This window comes from Micrasema longulum, unplaced genomic scaffold (genome assembly GCF_059751315.1).
Source record: "Micrasema longulum isolate JH-2025_06_02 unplaced genomic scaffold, ASM5975131v1 h1tg002758l, whole genome shotgun sequence".
NCBI classification, from domain to species: Eukaryota; Metazoa; Arthropoda; class Insecta; order Trichoptera; family Brachycentridae; genus Micrasema; species Micrasema longulum.
The window spans coordinates 6955-29052 of record NW_028279885.1 but is presented as its reverse complement, the minus strand read 5'-3'; the positions used below and the strand labels follow the sequence as shown (position 1 = coordinate 29052).

The window sequence follows — 22098 nt, the reverse complement described above, 5'->3', positions numbered from 1 at the left end:
CCGCAATTCTCCGGCGACCCGCTAGAATGGCGAATATTTAAGGCGCAATTTGATCAATCGACACAGATGTGCTCCCTTACAAACGCGGAGAACATTCTCCGTCTGCAACGAGCCCTCACAGGACGGGCCAAGGCCACAGTGTCGTCTTTGCTGGTAGATCCCCGAAATGTGCCGGACATTGTGAAGATGTTAGAGGCCGCCTTTGGACACCCGGAGATCGTCGTGGACAGAGTACTGGAGCGGATAAGAAAACTCCCTAAACTGGCCGACAACGCATCCCTGGAGGCCCTGACGGACTACGCGGTCGCGATAAGAAACGTCGTATCGACCGTAGAGGGCCTCGATGGAAGCCACCTCTCCTCCCCGAAGCTTCTGTCCGAGATGACTCAGAAGCTGCCACGAGTCGAGAGGATGATGTGGATTATGTCACGAGCGGATACCGTGAGAAAAGCTACCCCCAGGGATCTGGCACTGTGGCTAGCGAGACTGACCGGTGCAATACCGAATGCGGGTTGCATCGGGATCAGCACGGAACCCGCCCGAGTGGAGAAAAGGCGTACCCAAGAAAGGCACGTGTTTCTCACTCAGGACAAAAAATGCCTGTTCTGCGACATGAGTGGACACGCATTCGGACAATGCCGGAAGTTTCTCCGGAAAACGGTAGAGGAGAGGTGGACAATTGTGCGTGCCAAGTTCGTGTGCTACGGATGCCTAGAACCGGGACACAAAACGACCACCTGTGAAGCGGCGAAGTGCGACGAGTGCCACGGGCGGCATCATCGGTCACTACACCGCGAGAGAGTGGACAGTACGCCGAACGAGCAAGTCTTATTGACAAGGCGAACGGAAGTCCCAGTGACCTTCAAGGTAGTGCCAGTAACCTTGAAGGGCCCGCGTGGGTCAATGGAGATCCACGCACTACTAGACGAGGGTTCATCGGTAACTCTCCTCGAGGAGGATGTCGCCCGTGCAGTGGGCGCCACCGGGGCCTGCGAGGAGTTGAGACTCATCGGTGCCAGTGGGAACACGGACACGCTACAATCACAGCGTGTATCCGTAATCCTCGTTAAAGGAAACAAAGAATTTGGTGTCCAGGCACAGACGGTGCGGGTCATGGATCTGCCGCACCGCAACCGAAAGAGCACCAAGACACACGGGCCAGGCATCAAGCCGAAGATGTTAATCGGTCTTGATTACGCCACCCTAATGGTATCTACAGGCCCGCCAGTCCTACAAGAGGACGGGCGGCTAACCATCGAGACGGCCCTAGGAGCCGTCACCTACGGCGGGGCTGTACACCCCGCCTTTGAATTACCCCCAGACGGCCAGGGTGAAAGGGACTTAGCGGAACTGGTAAAGAAGAGCTTCGCCGTTGACTCGCTAGGTGTAACCACCCTGGAACGTTGCCGCGCCGCAGATGTGCGAGCGGCGGAGCTCATGAGCAGCTCAACCACACAACTACCATCCGGACGATGGGAGACCGGTTTACTGTGGGCGAAAGACGGAGATTCTTTGCCCTGCAACCGGCAAGCAGCCATGAAGCGGCTGCACTCCCTGGAAAATAAACTACGGAAGGATCCGATACTGGCGATCGCATATCGCGCCAAGATGGCGGACTACATTGAAAAGGGATACGCCGTCAAACTAAGCCGCGAGGAGGTAGACGCCCACCATTCGCGCAAATGGTACCTGCCCCACTTCGCGGTGACAAACCCCAACAAGCCTGGCAAGATAAGGGTCGTGTTCGACGCCGCCGCCCAGTTCCAGAGGACGGCGTTGAACGACCATCTACTGACGGGACCTGACCTGCTTTCATCCCTCCTCGGAAACGTGATCCGCTTCAGAGAGGGACGAGTAGCCATCGCGGCCGACATACGGGAGATGTTCCTGCGGATAAGAATCCGGGAAGCCGACCAGCAATCGCAGCGGTTCCTATGGCGGACGCAGGACGGGCAGGAGCCCGACACGTTTGTCTTCGCGTCCATGATGTTTGGAGCGAAGTGCTCACCCAGCAGCGCGCAATTCGTGCGAAACACAGTCGCACGAGCACACGCGAAAGAATTTCCCGCCGCAGCAGAGGCGATCGAGCACAATATGTACATGGATGACTACCTAGACGCCACAGACAGCGAAGAAACAGCTGCAAGCCTGGTACGCGATGTTACCCTCGTACTCGGCAATGGCGGGTTCCGGCTCACCGGGTGGGCTTCAAACAAACCAGATGTCCTGGAAGAAGTAAAGGCCGACGACCGGGCCAATACAGCAGTCACCATAGGGGAAGAAGTAATGACGGAGCGGGTCCTCGGGATCGTATGGGATCCCAAGAGCGACCTATTTATATTTCGGCACGGAGCCGAAAGTGCAGCCATCCCGGAGCGACCCACCAAGCGCGGCATGTTGAGCGCCGCCATGAGTATCTTCGACCCAGTAGGCTTCATTGCGTGCCTCACGATACGGGCGAAGATATTGCTGCAAGCCATCTGGAGGACAAACACAGGTTGGGACCAACCGCTGCAACCGGACCACGCCGAAAAGTGGTTGGAATGGCGCGACCTGCTGGCAGCGAACGGCTGTACAATACCGAGATGCTCGCTGCAAGGGCAGAAAGAACCCGTGACACTGCACGTGTTCTGCGACGCGTCAGAGCAGGCATGCTGCACAGTGGCATACTTTGTGGGGGCCGATACCACAAGTTTCGCAATGGCGAAGTGCAAGGTGGCCCCCCTAAAGCCTCTGTCAGTGCCTAGACTAGAACTCCAGGCAGCGCTACTAGCGGCAAGGATGGCCGCCACCATAAAAAAAGAGAGTCGAGCTCTCATCACCCAAACCGTGTTCTGGACGGACTCGAGCACGGTCCTGTGTTGGCTGCGAACCGACCCACTGCGGTACAGCACGTTCGTCGCAAACAGGCTGGGCGAGATTGACGAGCTCACAGACGTACGGGACTGGAAATGGGTCCCCACCAAGGACAACCCAGCCGACATAGGGACCCGCGACAAGGGCCCACCCGACCTTGCGAGGTCGGGACTATGGTTCGGAGGCCCCGGCTTCCTGAGAAAAGGGGAAGCCGACTGGCCGAAAGAGAAGAAGTTACTACAACAACCGGACGAGAAGACGCTGGAGCGGAAACAACCCCGCCACTTCGTGGGCCACATCAGACGGACGGAGGCCCTACCCCAGGTGCAGCGCTTCTCGTCGTGGACCCGACTCGTCAGGGCGACGGCATGGGTGCTGCGATTCATCGCACGATGCCGCCGCCACGAGTCCCTGCCGTCCCCAGGGGGGACCTTTGAACTTCACGCCTCAGAAACACGGGCCGCAGAAATCATGCTGCTGAAGCGGTCCCAGGAGACGGCTTTCGGAGAAGAGCTGGAGCTCCTGAGACGAAAGGCGCCTATCCCGCCGCACAGCCGCCTCCATGCAGCGGCACCCTTCTTAGACGAAGAGGGAGTCATCCGGATGGGAACGCGCATCCAAGCGGCACAGAGCTTCGCAGAGGACTGCAGCGCGCCGCCTATCATGGACGGGACCTGCCCATACACCCGGCTGCTGATCACGCACAGCCACCGGAAGGGTGGCCACCCGGGAGTCGAGAGGACGATCGCCGACCTGAGAGCCAGCTACCTCATCCTGCGACTCCGCGGGGCTGTGAGGAAGATAACACGATGGTGCCCGCTGTGTAAAATGCTGCGCAGCCGGCCCCAACCCCCGCTGATGGGGCAACTGCCTGAGGCCCGACTGGCCTTCAGGACGCCGCCGTTCACGCACTGCGGGCTTGACTTCTTCGGACCGATGATGATCACCAACGGCCGAAGAAAAGAAAAGCGCTATGGGGCACTGTTCACCTGCCTCACCACACGCGCGATCCACCTGGAGCTAGCGTCGTCCCTCGAAAGCGACTCCGCCATAATGGCCATAAGAAGGATGGCCGCCCGCAGAGGCTGCCCACACACGTTATACTCGGACAACGCTACCAACTTCAGGGGAGCGGACAAAGAGCTGAAACAGGCCGTAGACGAGCTCCTGGCGGACCCCAGAATGCTCGCCGAACTTACAGTTCGCAAAATTGAGTGGAAATTCATTCCGCCCTCATCACCTCATATGGGGGGAGCGTGGGAAAGACTCGTGAGATCTGTAAAACGAGCCCTCCACGCAACCCTCAACGAGCAGGCTCCAAGAGAGGAGACCCTCAAAACCATATTGGCTGAAGCAGAGTACACCGTGAACAATCACCCGCTCACGCATGTGTCAACCAAGCCCAACGACGAAGCACCGCTGACCCCGAACCACTTCTTGCTCGGGTCAGCCAACACACAGCCAACTCTGGCATATTATAACAAAAGGGAAGAAGGGGCCTGCCTTCATAAGCAATGGAGGATCGCCCAGAAAATGGCCGACATGTTTTGGCGCCGATGGCTGAGGGAGTATCTTCCCACCTTGGCGCACAGGAAGAAATGGCGCGAGCCCGCGCCTCCAATACAGGTCGGGGACCTCGCGCTCATCATGGACCCAAATCTGCCGCGGAATTCTTGGCCTCGCGGCAGAGTCACCCGTGCAGAACCAGCAGCTGACGGACAAGTACGAGTCGTCGAGGTGCGGACCACCAACGGCACCTACACCAGACCAGCGGTGAAGATCGCCGTACTAATGAAGGAAGAGGAACAACGCGCCCAGCAGGAAAATAGTACAGACTAGCTGCACGGGGGGAGTGTTCCGGACGCGTAAAATCGAATAAATTAAAATAATACATTAATTAGAAAGGATCCCCGGTAAATGTATAGAACTGATGGCTGGGCTCTCAATAAAGATAAAATGGTCACTTTCGAGCCTGGCCTCAGTATTACCGGGGAAAAATAGCTAGGTTAAAATGAATAAAATGTACAAAAATATATTATGTAAATGTCATGTTGCGCGCGTCGCGGCTGCCGACGAAATGGCCCGTACGGGCATTGAGCGCCCGTATTTACGCCACCTGCGGCCGGCGGCATGTAGCGAGTGGCGGGGAAAGATTACCCCCACCACTCCGAGGCAGCCGGCGCGGGTGGGATGGCCGACTCACGGAGCCCGACGCGCACCGCTTTATAAGGCGGTCAATTGGAGATATTAAATCAGTTGAGTTCCTAACTCTGAACAGTTCACACGTGTTTTATTCCGTTCTCCGTCCTGTTCGCCTTCCTGCACTTCGCTCTTCGCTCCGCTCTGCCTGCTGACTGCCTTCGCCTCTCTGCACCACTTGGACCGGGTGGAAAGTCCTTTTCAGGGCTATTGAGGTTGACTTGCGGTCGGCGCAGCTGTGCTCCTACCTTCCGACTTTGTCTTTGGCTCTGTCTGGGAGGGCGGCTTCCCACTTACGCCGGGAAGCTTGACTGCGGCAGACGCGGGTGACGAACCGGCGAAACTTTCATCGTGGTAACGCGTACGTTACATGGTTATTTACAAATATTTAATAACATTTAGTAAAATGTTTGACCACACAGTTAATGCTTTAAATATTAATAATATATAATACACCTGTTTATAATTTTAAAGTGCATACAAGTATGGTGTAGCAACTTAATACGTGCCGTTTGTCCCATGGGGCGTGATATGTCTTGTTTTCAGGTAATTCAAATATGCTCAATTCAAACCACTATAGAAAATTCATTCGCTGTCACAAGAAAAAATAATAATAGCATTGTAATTTTTCGTTTTTATAAAAATAATTATAATGTTATAAAACTTGAAAACACAATTTTTAGGGTGGTACTAAACATCCTTATTGAAAAATTTTATTTCATCAAAAGTGAAACACACACCTACAAAATATGTACTTATACAATCTTTGTATGGAATCTTTTATCATAATAGATAATAATGAAGTTATCAATCACCTACTAAAGTTATCTGTAAAATAGGTTTATGAACAGTATACGGCCAGCACCACGCAAAGAAACTAATAAAGGCGTACTCGTAAAGGTTTGCTTTCAACCTAAAAAGGTCAGCCGAAATCAGGTGAGGGGTATCACTAGAGCCCGCCCAGGGCAGTACAGATTTAATAAACACCTTGCTAAAATGAACCATACAGAAACTTCTAGATGTAGGTTCTGCAGTGCAGACGAGGAAACACCTATACGGATTTTTTAATATTTTTTTTTCAAAAATATTTACAAAATAGTCTTAAATTAAAGTCCTGCTGAGTTGCATACATACAACTCGTCAGCAGCTTCTAATAAATTGCTTCGATTATTCATACATAACCTACATTAATAATCATTTTACTTGAAAAACATTACATATTACATTATCAAAAATTAAAAACTATCACTTATACAAAAATCTTTTTTCTATTAACCACAATTTTAGCATACGTCTCACTCTTGTATTTAAGTCAGTATTTTTAATATTGTTTGGTAACATGTTAAATATTGAAGGTGTATTGTATTGCAGTCTCCTTTTGCCATATTTATTGCAATATTTGGAACAGCTAGCCCTTCCGTACTAGTAAACCTGGTATTGTAATCATGTACCAACTTGTGTTTATACTCGGAGTGCGACGCATGCTGACAAATTAAGTTGTACCAAAGTAGAGCCCTAACAGATAATTTATTTACAGATTTATACATCAATGATATCGAAATATTATATCTTTAGCGGTATACATCTTTATGTAGTAGCAATTTCATCATAGAATTCTATGTGAATGTGATGCTTTATATCATAAAAGAAGCCACATCCTCAGAGGACTACTGAATCGGGTTGTGGTTCCTTGGCAAGTGTTGCGGACTCACGGATCAGATGTCCGAGGTTCAAACTCCACTCTACCCCAACATAATTTCCATTTTCTAATAGTGAGTTATTTACAACGTTGGGTAAATTATAAGAACGCTAATATTTATTTTAATTTAAAAAAAACTTGAGGATATTAAAGAGCTCGCATCCTGTCTAAGTATTATTATTATGGACAACTTATATAGCGCCATTTTCATCATATCATTTTCCTCAAGGTCATTTTAAAAGTGACTATTTAAATATCAATTAAATTTTAACTTAATATTTATAAATATTTTTATTTATATTTATTTAATTTTTTTGTTTCTTTACAATATACATAAGAGGTAAAACAGAGTATACAAAAAATAAAGGATAATAATATAGCAATGAAATACATATTAACAGTAAAAATAGTAAACAAAAAATCCCACAAAGGCATGGCCTGTTCGTGGGTATACAAGAAATGTTTATGAATTTTTGCTCTTATAATAAATAGACAGGTATAATATATTTTTTATTATTAAGAAAGAGAAAATATTCTGTAAAAGATTATAAGGTAATTTTTTATTTTATAGTAATTAAAAAAGGAAATAGAAAATATAAAACAAAAACATAAGAATATTCCTTATTATTAAAGGACAACAAAATATATCATAGAAAAAAGGAGTTAATATCTTTAGTTTGAATCCAGGATAGTGCGTGTTTTTTAAAAGAAGGAAAATTTTGAATGTTTGGGATCAATGAAGTATTGTCAGTAAAAAAAAATTAAACAATTTTGGGCCTTTAAAATATGCATGTCTCTGTGCTAGCCTCGTTTTACAATGTGGTATTTCTAACACACGATTCCTTCTTTGACTTGATCTATTTGAATTACTTGTTAATACATTTTGGTTCTTAAATATATATTTTAAACATTGAAAACAATATATTTGTCATATATCTAAAAGTTTAGCTTCTTGGAACAAATGGAAAAAGAGAAAAGAGCGATTTTTGTGAAGCGTTATTTATAAGATAAATTTTTGAACAGTTTCTAATGGTTTAATATGGTTGTTATAAGCTCCCCCCATTCAATTATTCCATAGGAAAGCAATGACTGTACAAGTGCATAATATACCATTTTAATAGTATTTAGCTGGGCGTAAATACTTAACCGTTTGAACACATAAGTTAAATATCTCAGTTTAAAATGAAGTAAGTAAAATAATAATAAAATCACTGTTGGCAGTAGTCAACAGGCCTTCCGTTCCACTAGAGGAGTGTTCGGCATTTTGTTCCCTACTTTGGTTTATTTTACCAATTTCCTGCGCTATATTTATCATGTATGATACTACCAATCAATTTCAGGAAATTGTAGACACACTGCAGGAAAACTCAGCATGATACACAACATGATACATAGAGAGAAAGTCTAAAACTGGTAGTCCCAGCATGGAAAAGGTCCACCTCTCTCGGTAGGCTGTTTAACAGACCCATTATCCTCCCCACAGGCATCATCATTGGTAAAATAGTCCAGCGTTCAGGAAGAAAAAATATTTAGTCAATTGGTATGAAGAAATATCTCCAAACCGAACAAAAAAAACGAAATACTTCAGGGTACCTGCCTATATTTTCTAATTTATTTTTATAAATCCCCTTTGGCTTAAGAAAATAAATACGTAACATCTAATCTAATATATTTCAAATAAAATAATAACCAAACACATAAACTAGTTATTCGAACATCCAAGCCAATCCATTCAAATGGTGAAACTAAATTATGAATGAAACTAAAATGATTTGCAAATAACAAACCTTATTGGGGCACCAGCAATGACAATAATTGTTAAGCCCGGAAGTGCAAACATCCTCTCACTAATTCATATCCTATGTAAAACCATAATGCCCGTGAAATTAATAAACACATATGTAAATTAGCTCATGACACTACAGGTAAACACAGATACTTCTGAATAAAAAGGAAAAAATGGGTTGGAAAAAGTATGAAATAAATTTCTTACGGATACTCACTTGAATGATTTGATCCATATGTGTTATTTGCATTGTTAATTTCGTCGTTAAACCGAGTATACCCGTCCGAAGGAGTCACGGGACTCCTAAGTGTAGCCATTTCTGACAAATTTGTCGTTTTGACAGCTGACGGATAAAGTCATAGGATATGTCATAGATGTTAATAATAAAAACTCCCATAAACAATTTATATTTGTATAGACAATTATGCAACAAAAAAGTTACATATTATTTATTTATTTCGGATTTTTGTTTATCTTTTATATTATTTTGTACACTTGCCAAACACAAAATATCACGGGGGGTAAAATTAAAATATGGAAATAATAAGCGTTTAATGGGGTAGTTTGGGTATTGAGGGAGTGGCGACGAGGTTAAGAAAATTATAGACGAGATTTGATTATCTCGGAGGCCGTGAAAAATCAAGTTCCGCGTTCGCGCGTATGAATAGACGGAAGCTGTCCGTCTCTCCGCTAACTGAGAGAAAACGGGAACATCCGCCGAACGGAAACTTGAGATAAATTAGAAGATCACGTCTTCCTGGTGCCTTATCAGATATGTGGAATAGAAAGTTTCTTCGCCATGTGTTTCCCATATTTATTTCTCGTCATGATAATGCAATTAAGATTAAAACAAAAGGAATTAAAGCCCAAAAGAAAATAAAGAAAACTTAAATCTATTCTGAAAATGAGTAAATTGGAAGTTAATTTAAAAAGCTTGAATGTTTTATGTACCTTTATATCTTAACTCTAACACAATTTTATCGGTGGTTTCACTTATGTGGAGAGATGACGGATGGTGGTCCGGATGCTGTGTTCGGACGAACACTTGCTGGGCGATGTCCTGGGCGCAGATCTGCCATGGATAGAGCCTTGCACGGCTCTCGGGATTCGGTCCCGTGGCGATGGTGACGGCGACAGCCAGCTGGAAGACTTGCCGGCCGTGGTTTGGGCACACACGCTGGCGGTGCAGGAAACTGGCGTTCCTTTGGAGGACGATGGATGTCCTGGATGTGGAGGAATCTTCGCGGCTCGTAGGCGGCCTCCGATAACCCTCGTGAAGCAGTCGGATTCCACGAGGTATGCTACGTAGCACTGGCTACCCGTACTCTAACTTCACTTCAACTTCCACGACTCTCGACATTGTTGCATCGTGTCCGCGACCGAGGGTACGATCGTGTAGACCCGACTCACTTCCCCGACTGTCGGCCGACTCTTGATCGACTCTCATTCCCGACTGTTTTCCAACTTGTCTGTTCCGACTGTTTGGGGTGGTTTTATAACTCCCCAAATAAGGAGCTCTCTCCTTCTACCTTTCACTTATTGCTTAAAACTCATTGTCTCTTTTTCACACTTATTCATAAATACCTCGTCATATTTAAAACTAAAACATTATGTTCTGCATATTCTTTCTTATAAAACTAAAATATAATTAACTAAGATTAGATGTATATAATATTAAATACATTTAAAACTAATTAATTCAAAATAAACATACACTAAACATAGAAAATTAAATCATTAAACTAACTTATACCTACGAAGATTAGAAAAGGAATCATTAATTACTAATTTAGAAATGATCCGCCTTAGTATAGTGGTTGGCGCGTTCACCCACCATACTTGAAGTCTTAGATTCAATTCCTGACAAGGTGGATGTAAAATATTGATTTCTAAATTTAATTCTACGCTGCAATGTTTTTATAGTTCCTTGACTGGAACCTGAAGCGTAAAACTAACCATCTTGCCTTCATACATAATATAACATAATTGCTGGTACGTTGCGATTGGCGCACTGGTGCAGTGCCTTATGTACCACGGGCGCAGATAAGAAAATGATGGTGCAAAAGTTAATTAGAGTTTTAAGTTAACATGTGGCAAGTTGGAATAATCGGCGCGCGTACGAATGAAGATGTATAAAATTTGAAAAAGCAAGGTTTGTATGTATTACTGAGGAATTAATTGTGCGTTTTATTTTGTTATTTTGATATAAGTTTTTAAAATACAAATATTATTTTAATGGCCATCAGTTTGCGAATTATTATTCAAAAGGTTATGTTTTTTTCCAGCGGAAAACATGGGTCGATATTTATTGTTGAAGTTATTATTTTCAATAAAAAGGGTTTTGGAATTCCAGGTAATTCGCCACTTGGTCATTTGAATTTAACCCGAGGTATTGAATCTTAATTGACATTAACAATAGACTGAATATTTGCAAGTACTTAGTAACGGCTATAATATGGTTCAAATGTATTTATTTTTAAAGGCGGCAATTAAAATGGGGTTCTTTTTGGAATCGGCTAGATGAACTAAAATGTTATTATTATCTAAATGCATTATTGCTGAGAAACCTTAGATTAGAAAACAAAAGAATGCATTAGGTTATATTTAAATTTATGTTGAAATATTTTAAAATATCGCCGCGTTTTTTCCCAATACAAACAATGGTTGATTTTATAATCTAAAACAAAAATACCTGCTTATTTTACGGGGAAAAAAGATTTTAATGCATGAATATTTTAAACAGGTCTGTATAGCTCGTTTCAAAGAGCTTGACTCTTTTTTGGAAAGTTCAACATGGATATTTTTTTAAAATTTCTTGATGTATTTCGTATCTATCTACGTACGCAGAATTCTAATTTATTTATATTGCATTACTACTATTATTTGAGGTATAATGGTGAATGGTGAGGAGTCGGGACATTTGACTACCATAAATGAGATTCCAAGTTTGTCTCCTAGAAGTGCTCATCTTGGAAAATCAATATAAAATTTTATTGGTCCTCATTGTCACTGCGTTTACCTACCATCTAAGAGGGTTCGGGTTCAGTTCTCAAAATGACAATATTTATTTATTTAAAAAATTCCTTTTACATGTAAGGAAAATGTTTGATATCTCAATAAATGTGTATCGGACACCATTGCAAACCTATTTTAGTCATATTTTTAATTGTGTGTAGAATCTAACTAGAATTGAATTTTTTTTTTTATAAAAAAGAAATATTTGCGTTCTTATGATTTACCCAAATATTTCATTTTGAGGGCCATTTTCAACGAGTTGTAAATAACTCACTATTAGAAAATGGAATCGAGTTGGGGTAGAGTGGGATTCGAACCGAGGAGGGGGGAGGGGGAATCTGACACACCGTTAACCATGCGCCCGCGCCCCCCTCACTTCAACCCTGCAGAAGTAAGCAACCATTGTTCTTTTTAATATTTTATTTTTACAAATTTTCTTCATTCTAAATATTTTTTTAAATATGCCAATGTCTTCTTGCCCATACTGATCATCGTGGTTTCGGATGTGACGGGGTTTAAAGCACAACCTGTATAATACCTATATTTAATATTTTAATTTTTATATTTAAAAGTCCGATGCACCCACTCCTGTTATTTAGAATCATTATCTGTTGCAAGTGTATTTTTTTCAGAATTTCCCAACTAACTTTCATTTTCACCAACTGTTTGAATCTTCCTGGCGAACTGAGCATGCGAGGAGACGGTCTATTTACGCATTTTGTACTAAAAAATATTTTCTTATTTTTTAATGTTTTTTGTGTAAAATCAGACAAATAACTCAAATCCACAAAGGTTGGTGGTTACCGCGGCGAGATCGAGCTCTCGGGGCGTTCGCCTCATTCAAATTTTCTTATATTTATATAATTTTTGATATTTTATCGTCTCTAAGGTAGTGTAACAAAAACCCTTTGAAACATACAATTTTTGGATTTGCGCCAGACCGACTGTGGCACAGTTCAAGTTAGTTAATAATACTTGTGCAAATTGAAACAATAAATATTCAGTTCTTCTACACTGTTTTATTTACAAAGTCATATTGAAACAGTTACTTTCGCTCCACTCTTCAAGCTCCGAAGCTCGTCGAGCACTCTGCCCTGTAGTCTTATTTAACCACGTCTAGAGCCTGACCGAAGGTTCCTCCTGCTTGCAGACCGCTGTGTAAGCCAGGTTCTAAAAGTGACTAAAACCATAAAAAAACTTTGTACCTTTGTGTAGCTACGAAACTAAATTGTGATTGATATTACAATGCATAAATAGGTGGAGATTAATGATGAAACTATAATAGACAAAAAAAAATTAATGGAAAAAGATAACATTTTACCACTATACATACACATTTGGTAACTTTTTAATGCTACATTTATCCTCCTCAGCCTTCCTAGACTTATATATCCAGCAACACTTGATCCAAATGTCATGTAATACATCGACTTTCCAATTAATTTGTCAGAGATCTTCAAATTAATAGTTTGAATGAGCAGCTAAATTCTAAAATTGAGGCTTGATTTTATCCAATGACGTTTACTGATTTAATTACATTACAATACTTAGATGTAAAATTGTTTCAAAATAAAATGGTGTACATTTCCTTTTTGCTTTTGATAAAAAGATCCATCATCAATTGTTTAAATTATCTCCTTAAATATTTTTAAATATTGCCGGCGTTGACAATATTATTCTACATTCTACGCTAAATCAATATTTCTATGGGGAAACTCCAACCTTTTAAATAATTTTAAAAAATAAACTGGGATTCTTAACTGCCAGACAAATTTAACAGATTTTGGGAAAGAAATACTGTCAATAGGGATATCATAAGGAATCAATAGTGGAATGGTACCTCTATTCATTTTAGGCAGTGCATGGTAAATTGGCGGTAAAACCTATTCTAGATATTTACACGCAAATGTTCACGTTGCACTGTACCGTAAAATAAATATGGTTTAAGATATTACTTTCATATTCATTAGAATAATAAAACAGGATAAAATGTGTTCAACCGTTTAATGTTTAGAGCACAAATCACATAACCACAGTCCTTACATCGAGTAATAAAATAACCTATAAATCATAGTCCTTAGAACTTCATTCTGTGTGGGTATTGTGAGGAACGGAGACCAAACATGGCGGAGAAGTATTGGCGGAGGACCTTGCGCTCGGGGTGTTTCTTGATGATAGCCAGAATAGCGCCATCCACTGTCTTCTGGTCGGCCTTTCTCTGCTCGCTGGCCACATATTTCTGCAATACAAAATAAGATTGCAAGTGTCGAGTCAAAACTTATTTAAGAGACCTGCGGCCGGCAGTGTACCTTGTTACGGCTGACTCAGCTGAGCTCGACGTGCGCCACTTCACACCTAACTTAAGTTTCATTTTTATTTATTTTTCTGTTTCATTATATCCCCTGCATTCTCTTATTTACTACACCCCTATCAATATTTTTATGTACTGTAATTTACCTCTTTCTTGGCTGTGAAGATGTCTTCTCCTTCTTTCCTCTTTACGGCCCTCTTGGTGGACTTCTTGTTCTTCTTGAAGTAGGCGTCATTCAGGTGCTCGGGGACCTTCACGGAGGAGATGTCCAACTTGGAGGCCGTACCGATCACGTAGCGCTGTGAGATGCGTCGCATCGGGCATCCGTTAATCTAATCAATTAATACATAAATATAATACCAAGAATACATGGAATTACACACTTGTAGTCGTTCATTTAAAGAAAAACAATTTTATAATTCGAAACAAGTTGTGGCAAAGCGAGGTTTAAACCTCAGACCTTCCAATCCATAGTTCGTAACACTACCATGGGACCACAACCCATCTCCGTTTCATATATTTATTAACATATTTTGAATATAGATTTATTTTTAGTATTAAAATTTAAAACCATAATTTATTAAATACGTAAGTGAGAAACATTAATTTTTTATGGACACAGTCAAATTCATATGCATTGACAATAAAAAAATAATTTAAAAAAAACTAAAATTATAACAAAAAAAAAACAAATAGCAAAGACATGCTTCAGTTAATATCATTTTATTATCAATATCTGCGGCATCTATTTTTTCACTGTAAAATGAATTTAGGTTTTGCGAGTAAAGAATTTGCGTAAACATCACAGTATCACAGATAAAGACGACTATTGCAAAATAGACCTTTCTGGATCTGACAGGGTTTGATATTAGACGACACACATAAACAAAACAGAATACTTTCACAAGACTTTTAGTTGATTGACGAAATATATTTCAATAGTTTTGTAACTTGCTGTTATGACTTTGGTTGTATATTTGGAGTTACCTTGAAGGGTCCAGTGACGAGCAGGAGCCCAGATGCCAACACTTTGAGGAGTACCACCCGCTTGCCCTTGTGGTGTCCAGCCAACAGTATGAGGATGGCTCCCGGTACCAGGGTCCTGCGAGTGCGACGGATGTGCTTGCTGAAGGTCTTCTTATATTTGGGAGAGGGCATCCTGAAATCATTCCTCTCATCAGGTGATGGACATAACAGACAGTATTGAAGAATACAGTTCTGTGTATGAGATAGAACCAGAACCCTGGATAGGCGGCATTCGGTTTTCACCGAGTATATCTGATCTCCAGTTAGCCTTCATAATGTTGAGTGCGACGCCTGCTATTCCTAGCCGCACCGCACCGCACCGCACCTCCAAGCTCTTTTTGAAAGCTGGCATTTCATAAACATTATAGAAAAAAATTGAAATAAATTGCATTTATTGAGTTATTATTCATTTTCCACACCCATGGTGCATAGGGCACTGCATTGACACACCAACCGCGGAGTGAGTTGATCATTTGTGCACTATTAATGTGAAATAAGACACTATTACTATTGGGCAATGATGTCCTTATGGCGGACATTTGGAGCCAATGCGTGAACAGGGGTATTGCTGGTCATGATAAGGGTGACTCACTTATCCTGTGTGGGGTAGAAGGTCTTCCTCTTCTTCAGGAGTACGGTACGGTTCCCTCCGTTCTTGTCTCCGCCAATCTTCTTCTCCACGCTGACGGGCTTCTTGACCTTAGGGGTCTTGTGGGTCTTCTTGCCCAGAAAACGGTACACAGCCTGAAACATTACCAATATTATTTGCTTTTTGTTAAAAGAAACAATTTCATCTCTAGCGAGGAAAACAGTCCTCTAAATATTGTCAAACTGGAAGAACACCACTCTGTCTTTGCTTATATAATGTTTTGTCATTGTAAACAGATGCCATATTAAGTCAATAAACTCTATTAAAAACCAATTTTAAGGATAAGAAATATGTTGGTGTCAAATTTTTTAAATGAAATAACTTTATATGTGCTATCTGAACAAATACTTTCAGAAATAAACAATTAATTTGTTACATGAGACGAGGCCAGCTACGATTTACGAAAAATACAAAGTTCCGCCTGTTCATGCCTTTAGAGCAGGCCTGGGCAAACTGTGGCCCAATTTGCATTTTTGTGTGGCCTGCGAAACATAATCGTATTTCTGAAGACAAAACTATTTTATCAACTTATAAACATAGATCCTATCTATATGCAGGCGGTCACAGAACGGGGGAAGAATTGAGATTATGTAAAAAGATACACCACAGTGACATGAAATATTAGTGTTATTATATAGGTATTATATGCTTTAATTGGAAATAAAAATAAAGAACGTGTACTGACTCCGCTAACTCTTAAAATGCAGTTGCATTTTTATAGTAGATTGTTTGAAGGATATAAATAATGGGATTTATTGTTTATCAATAAGTGTGTATGTATTGCGGCTTAGTGGTGAAATGGTCAGCGCGTTTGCCTGCCAAGTAAAAGGTCTCGGGTTCGATTCCCGACATGGTTGATATTTATGTAAAAGGGCGTTTTCACACTCGAATATGTCATAGTCTCTGGACTGGTACCTGAAGCGTAAGACTGATCATCTTATCTCATTGCTGCTATTGGTGTACCAATGCAGTACGCTATGCACCATTATAACGGACTCAGTATTGATGTAGACATTTTTAACTGCACGTTGCATTTGTACAGAAAATTTCTTCATGGGGTCGATTATTTGGGATAGTTGCTGAATGTGCATCTTGAGTGGTTTATGCTATGTATATGTGCCGCATGTAATGTATATGTTTGTGTATGTTTTATATGTGCGTTCATGTGTATGCGTGGATGGCTCGGAGTGTACATTCGGTATTTTTATTTATTTTAATTTATTACCTCCATGGAAAACGCAAATGTCAACAATTATTCTTTTCTCACTTAAAATTCTTATTTTTTTTTTTTTTTGTCACATGTAATGTTAATATCTTTTCAATTTATGAAAACTTAGTTGGTCTTTTTATGTAAAAAAAATTGTTGTTTTTAATACTTATTTTGTATGACTGTATGTTTTCTGAATAAAATAAAATAAAATAAATAAATAAAATCATGTGCGGAAAGGGAATGATGATGATGATGTGTATATATATATTTCCTCTGATATAACTTGTACCGTGCATTTTATTTACTCTGTATTAATTATTATTACAATAACACAAAATATTTGATAAAAAAAATGTAGTTGTTTAAAAATAAATAAATATATGACATTTTCTTAACTGATGTTTTTGTATTATGTACACAACTCTCTAATCCAAAAGAGATTTTTAAAAACATGGCACATTCAACTAAAATTTAATAGCAGGGTTTTTTAAATCAACATTCTATGCGTCTGTGTAAGTTTTGAGAACACGCCAGCACCAGACAATCGACCTATCCCTAAAGTGACAGAGATTATTTTCATAATGCGAATGCCGTGCAATGTCATACCATGCGCTTATTCACAGATACTACACAAGCGCAATGTGTAAATGTATTGTTCGCGCCAGCTCTTTCCAACAGACCAGTGCATAGGTATATGTAGGCATATAAAATATAATAAAAAAACAGTTAATTATTTCATGCATAAATTAAATGTTATATTGGTAACACAAACCAACTTTTCTATACATCCCAATGGAATAGTTCCACTTATTCTATATTATTGATTTCCAGTATACGAGTTAGAATTTAGAATCTCCGTAAAACAGTATTTTTGGTAGACGCTTTGTGAAAACAGTCCTCAATTATCATCCGGAATCAAAATGTGATAAAAAGATGTAAACCAGTCCCGTTCTTCTCATAAAATTGACAGTGTTTAAAAAATCTCTTATTTTTAAATATAAATTTATTGCATAAAATACGTATACATATTTAGTAACAGGGAATATACATAAAACTAGTGAATAGAAAATCTCGTTCTAAAGTTTTCTGTTTAGGATAGTCTCAATCTAACATGGCTCAGCCGGTTATAAGATGAAGATTTTTTATATTTTAAAGCATAAGTAGGTCTATACTAATGTAACTAATGTAAAAAAAAAAGACTACTTAATTATAAATTCCTAGCGAATCAAATGTAAGAAATTAAAAATCATTATCATATAAATATAAAGTATATATATGTGCCAAGAATACATGTTACTTAAACATAAATAATATAGTTTGGTAAATAATAAAAATTAGTGCTCTATGTTACAATTTGATGTTTTGTTTTCAAATAAAACATAATCTTAGGCTTAATATACATTATTAAATTTAGATTTAAAATACAATAAAAAGAAGATGCAAATTATTATTATTCAGGACTGCTAAATTTTATTTTTTTAACCTTTTCCTGACTAAGCGTTAAAAAATTACACATGATCCTAACGGGGGGGATTTTGTGTTAATATTAAACAAAAAAATAGGAAAATTTAAAAACAAAAATAGGAAAATTCTTCTTTCTATTATTTTCACGATTACAAAAAATATAGGGCTAATAGCTTTAATAATACTCGAGTTATCGAATTACAATCGGTCTATGGGGGATTCAAATCCCCCCCTTCAGTCTGGGTAGGTTAACTGGAAATATGGATAGTATGATGTAGATGCATTCACAACTCAATACAACCCATATGTAATCCGCCCGCCGTTCATTTTCAATTCCTAATGCGGCACTTCATTATAAAAGCTTACCCAGGCCCGATATTAAGACTAGCAAATAGCAACTTGTTCCGATTAAAGGAATCTGAATGTAAGAAATAACGTCAATCGATAGGAATGAAAAATGTAATATTTACCTTCTTGTGGAACATTTTGGTCTTGGAAAACCTGACGATTCCAGCTCCCAGGTTGTAATTCCGGGTTCTCGGCTTGCGAGATTTAGCGACACCACCGGCAGCGGGTTTAGCGGGAGCCTTCGCCGCCTTAGCGGCCTTTTCTGGTGTTGGCGCCATCTAAAATTCCGAAAAACACTATTTGTTACTTCACTCGTAAAAAAACAATTCGTTTATAACCACAATTTACACTAATTTGAGAAAAAATACACAGTTTTGACACTTGATATTTGAGGTTAGAAAACACTCCTCAGCTTTTAACACGAAACATCAATCGGCATTAAATAATAACTCTTGTATATAAAACAATCGCCGAAATGATTTTTCGATGTACTTTTGATTCCTTGATATAAACTAAGTAAAATTCCACGTTGAATTATTGACAACATGCAATATGAAACAAAGTTTTCTTGTTGTTATACATGAAAATATCGAGAAATAAATTAAGAAATGTAAATACAAAACACTCGATTTTACAAAAATCACATTAAAATAGGATATTTCGAACGATATTTACATCGATTAACTGGATTTTAGAAGAAAAGTCAAAACTACCAACTCACAATATATCGCACGGTATTGAAAAGAGCTAAGCTAGCGCCGCAGCGGCAGAAACACAAAACACATATCCGGTTGCCACTGTACAATAAATAAAATTTCATGTAAGTACCTAAGCAACTTTAAAAAATATATATAATGTAATCGTAATACAAAGGGGATACGAGGGATGAAAGTAACATTTTTTAATTTGGTGTTCATAAATTTCGTTTGCTCACAGTAATGGAAGTCACTGTTTTTTTTCTTAACATAAACACATATATTTTAGTTCTTTCGCTATATGGATGATTTTTAAAAAGTTGACGGTTTTTGAAAAAAAATTAACAATGCAAATGGTTGCATTTGTTACAATACCTAGCGAGGGTTGTAACAAGGCATAATATGATTATTGTAGCATGGTAAACAAAAAACGAAATAACACTAAAAGTACTTAATTTTAGTTTTTTTTAATATTCTATGAAGCATAATAAAAAAAATAAACAATGGCGCCAAAACGAACTGTATAAAAAAATAATTCGACAAACAAAGCTCAGTTCATCATGAGTGCAAGGTACATGAGACCACAGTAGGCACTCTAAACAATGCGTCCACTTTTCGTATGTCTTAATACTTTCATCCCTCATTTTTAACTTCCCAAAATCAGTTATTCAAATCTCTATAATGAGAAACATGATTTAAAAGTAGATTATTTGTGATACAAAATGTAGACAGATCTTCATACTTAAATATTAAAGACAAATATTGAAAATACCTTCTGTATCCAAAGAAATATAAAGCATTGAAAAAAATACAGAACACTTAATTTTTTTAAAAATGGAATGTGCGTTTTGTTTGTTGGCCTCGTGGTCAGCACGTTTGCCTACTATGCTAGAGGTCTCGGATTTGATTCCTGTCATGAAACATTGCTTAATTTTTACACATGAACATTTTATTGTTTTTGGACTGGCACCTGAAACGTAAGACTAATCACCTTACCTTCATGAAATTAAAAATTATCAAGATACCCAGCGGCTAACCGCTTACACTAATGTACCTATGCCCCATTAGGTGCGGAACGGAATAATAAATGCAATTCTTTGCTCTAATCTAAATGCGTATTTATTTATTTATGAACTAGAAAAATCATATAAGCAAAATTACAGACAAATATTCTACTTAAACATTAATGATAAATAAAAAAACGAAGGAGTGCAGCACAGCAAAATACTTGAGAGGATCTATCGGTTCCTAATATATGCAATGTCTATTCTAAGGAACCGATATGTTGCGGCAAAAAAATAATATACATACGAGTATATAAGAACGTATTTCCAAAAGTGTACACAGTTATATTTTGGAAAAAACATGTGTAATCTCTCAAATCTCAACAAATATAATGTAGGTACCTACTTTTACTATCACTGACGTATAACAAAAAGACACGTTATTGTGAAATATTAGCATACCTTCTTATGACCGATGATCGAGATTCGAGATACGCCGCATTTGGTGTACCAATGCAGTGCCCTATGCATCATCGGGTGCGGATAAGGGCTTGGTGATGGTAAATATTACAAAATATTATAATCGAACATTTAGCAATAGCATTTAAAATGTCATGCTATTTCGATTAGCGTGCTAATTTAAATACAAAAAAGAGAAAAATAACGATCTCGTCAAATATCAACCACTGAAAGTTGGAACCCACTCACCGACCAACCAAAACCAAGCGCGCTCGGAAGGAGACCAATCAGCGAAGTTCCAGTGAATCACGCTACCAATGAGCTCCAAGCACCGAGTATAATTTGTGCACATCCTGACCATCCGACACAACTAGTGATGCGCATGACCGACTCGTGAAAATAATCAAATAGAATGATAAATTATACTGATTTAGAGGATACGGAAAACGTGTTTTTATGAAGTTTTAATTTTCGTGGTTTGGAATTGACGAATATTTTTCTTCTAGAACTCCTGTCCAGGATCATTCTTCTGAGATTCTTCGTGAGGTTTTTAGTAACCAACGGACATTGATATAATTAATCAATACCAACAGATTTTACATTATTCATAATATTTTTATTCTAGCCCTCTCGACAGTAACAAGTGACACATAATGACGTAATCCACAAACTTATCCGGAGAGCGGACAGAACCAACCTCGACACCATTTTGTGGATCAAGTAAATTGAATTTGTTTTCCTTATCTTTTTATCCGAAAATAAAAGTAGTTTTCAAATGCGAGGAATAGTATTTTGACTGTGGCGACTGGCGATCTCTAGTGACTTATTTTTAGGAAGAATCGCGATGGTATTTTTTGAGTGCTAAAATCCGAAACCATCCTCCAATGCTCACGTGGACTATTCTTAATTTTATGCTCACGTGTATAATTTCTGGTGCTCACCAGCTGCGCCGAGACGCAGAGAGTTGAAGATTACTTTAAACTGTTCATTACTTCAAATTCCTAATATGTTGCTATGCCGCAAAACCGTCCAATTTTGCCCGCTTTTTTTCAATTATGTTGATTTTCTAAAAAAAAATGTTTGTTGTGCTTTACTATTTTAATTACTAAGAATGACCTTGGTAATCGTTGAATTGGGTTACAATTGTAAAATCAGTCATATTTAAATGCGATTTCAAGCAATTCAAAATTTTGATGGCAGGCAAAATTACCTCCATGTTTCTCCATGTTTGCCCGCAACCATTATTTGTTGAACTTAGCTCATATGGCGTTCTCGTCTAAGAACTACTTTATTAAATTATTAATTCAAGGGCAAAATTGTCGTTTGAACATATTTTTAATGGCTAACTAATAAAATATTCGTCTTAAAACAATTGGG

General features: G+C 39.4%; 2 protein-coding genes across 2 annotated transcripts in view; both read right to left on the bottom strand.

Moving 5' to 3' along the window:
* LOC148271645 (two pore calcium channel protein 1-like) overlaps positions 1 to 8879 on the bottom strand; it is a 34978-nt gene extending 26099 nt beyond the window's left edge. Inside the window, exon 1 of the mRNA XM_088241122.1 lies at positions 8758 to 8879. Within this exon, the coding sequence (XP_088097248.1) occupies positions 8758 to 8857 (100 nt within the window). The 5' untranslated portion in view covers positions 8858 to 8879. The remainder of the gene's footprint in view (positions 1 to 8757) is intronic.
* Positions 8880 to 13545: 4666 nt separating this feature from the next.
* On the bottom strand, positions 13546 to 19311 carry LOC148271644 (large ribosomal subunit protein eL6-like). Its single transcript, XM_088241123.1, has 5 exons — positions 18686 to 19311; positions 15485 to 15636; positions 14854 to 15025; positions 14013 to 14198; positions 13546 to 13794 (listed from the first exon to the last, which is right to left on the bottom strand). Exons 1-5 carry the CDS (start codon positions 18839 to 18841, stop codon positions 13633 to 13635), a joined length of 828 nt encoding a protein of 275 aa, XP_088097249.1. The 5' UTR covers positions 18842 to 19311; the 3' UTR covers positions 13546 to 13632.
* Positions 19312 to 22098: the final 2787 nt, after the last annotated feature.